Genomic DNA, 2,321 nt, shown 5'->3' with positions numbered 1-2,321 from the left:
TTGTGCGTATATATGATGAGACCATCCCCATCAGGAATATAAGCACAAAGTCTAACAATAGACCTTGGTTTAACTCCACAATTAAGTCTTGTATTAGGGAGAGGGATATTGCGTATTCCAGATGGAAAAGATTTAGGACACCTGAGCTCCTTCAGGAATATCGTTCGTCAAGGAATAGGGTCAATAGCTACCTTAAAGCGGCCAAGGTTCGGTATTACGCCGGGAAATTTCATAGGGCAGTAGACTCGAGAAGAAGATGGGGAGTTATACGGGATATAAGTGTTGGTAAGTCCAGGTATCTTTCTCAGCACTGCGGAGATCTTGATGAACTTAACAAGGCCTTCGTTAATGTTCCGACCACACCAATTGATGTTTCCTTTTATGGTAATAGTAGTGGAACAGCGGACGATTCTGATATTTATGGCTCTTTTGAGTTTCGATGTGTTTCATATGATGAGGTGGTTAATAGCTTCTCCAAAGTGAAGTCTAACGTCGTTGGTCTTGATGGTATTGATCCAAAATTTATTAGGATCATACTTCCAATGATTTTGCCCTTTCTTACCCATTTTTTTAATACGATTTTAACTACAAGTATGTACCCCACTATGTGGAAACATGTGAAAATCATTCCGGTTCCTAAATCTAATTTGGATTTCCGTCCCATATATATACTCTGCTACTTGTCTAAGGTCTTCGAAAAGATATTCCACTCTCAGATGTCAGAATATCTTCACCGGGAGTCACTGTTGACTGGTAGGCAGTCTGGGTTTCGCTCGGACCATAGTTGCATCACTGCCCTGGCGGAGGTTTCAGAATCGTTGAGAGGAGATATTGATGACAACAAAGTTGGATTTCTTGTACTTTTGGACCACTCAAAAGCGTTTGATTCTGTTGATCATCAAAATTTGGCCATGAAATTGAGACGTTTCTAATACCATTTAGGCGTCGATGTCTTGTTTCCGAATGGCATTTCTTTATCAGTACAATACGTCTTTGGAACACATTACCAAGCAGCATAAAAAGCATCAGCAACCTCTTTATTTTTAAAAAGCGAATACTTCAATTGTATCGGAATTAATTTACATCTATCTTGTCCTTCATAAACTTCTTTTTTACATACTATCACGTCTTTGTATTTAAATGTTAAATTTTCTACGATATTATTACAAATACTAATAACATATTACTTTTCAAAAATCATTAATTATATAAATTATTACTATTTAAAAGAAATGTTTTTCCTCAATTTTTTATAAAATTTCCCATTATATGAATTATTGTAATCCTAGTTAAGATGGATATTATTTCAACTATTGAAATCTGCACTATAATTATAAGACATTGTCTTGCTGTGTAAAAATATACAAATAAATAAATAAATATCAAACTTTTCTAACAAATACTCTCAAACTCATTCGTCAAATTTCAATATAGATGCAGAATGGATGAAAATTATGACGCATTATCTGAGACGGCGTTCGAAGTAGTCAACATATCCCGAAAAGTATATAAAGAATGCTTATCACTACAATTTTGGAGTCTAGTGGAGGAGCGGAGTAATACCAATATTAAATGTCTGTCTGAAAGGGATCCCTTAAAAAAATTTAAAATGGAAATTAAATTAAAAGAACTTATTAAAAGAGTGAAGAAGCAAACCAGAAATGATAAACGCAGTTTTATAAACTCTATGGCTGCCGAAGCCGGGGCAGCAGCAAGCCGTGGGGACTTAAAGACGGTTTTTGACAAAACCAGAAAACTTTCGGGGAAAAAGCAATACAGTGACATGCCAATAAAAGACAGAAATGGAGTCATCCTTACAGACGTAGATGCTCAACTCATGAGATGGAAGGAACATTTCGAAGGTATTCTAAATAACACTATGGAACCTGATAGTGGTTTAGATGGCAACGCCATTCAACACCCTCCCAATATCCGATCTATTGAAAATATAGCCACAGACACACCAACGAAGAATGAAATAAAGCTAGCAATAAATCAATTGAAGAACTGTAAAGCAACAGGCATCGAAAATCTACCAGCAGAATTTTATAAATGCGACCCAGAATATTTCGCAGAAATACTTAGTCCACTGATAAACAAGATATAGCGTACAGAATCGATCCCCTCAGAATGGAAAGAAAGTCTGATAGTAAAAATACCCAAGAAAGGGGACCTTAAACTATGCAACAACTGTAGATGCATACCTTTAACACCATCAATATGTAAAATCTTTAACAGGATTATACGTTCTCGCATACTTGATCCATTAGACAAATGCCTCCACAAATAACAGGGCGGGTTCGGACCTAACCGGTCTTGTG

At 36.2% G+C, this 2,321-nt stretch overlaps 1 protein-coding gene across 1 annotated transcript; it reads left to right on the top strand.

The window, feature by feature from the left end:
* The first annotated feature begins 1,609 nt into the window (after nucleotides 1–1,609).
* On the top strand, nucleotides 1,610–2,107 carry LOC142224690 (uncharacterized). The gene has a single exon (XM_075294474.1). It carries the CDS (start codon nucleotides 1,610–1,612, stop codon nucleotides 2,105–2,107), a length of 498 nt encoding a protein of 165 aa, XP_075150589.1.
* The last annotated feature ends 214 nt before the right edge of the window (nucleotides 2,108–2,321 follow it).

The sequence above is a fragment of the Haematobia irritans genome, chromosome 2, assembly GCF_050003625.1.
Source record: "Haematobia irritans isolate KBUSLIRL chromosome 2, ASM5000362v1, whole genome shotgun sequence".
Taxonomy (NCBI): domain Eukaryota; kingdom Metazoa; phylum Arthropoda; class Insecta; order Diptera; family Muscidae; genus Haematobia; species Haematobia irritans.
The sequence above is the reverse complement of the archived record's forward strand: the minus strand, read 5'-3'. Positions and strand labels throughout refer to the sequence as shown.

What these genes read in the sequence shown, in the direction of transcription:
- LOC142224690 (XM_075294474.1), top strand. Translation starts at nt 1,610, where the DNA reads ATGGAAATTAAATTAAAAGAACTTATTAAAAGAGTGAAGAAGCAAACC.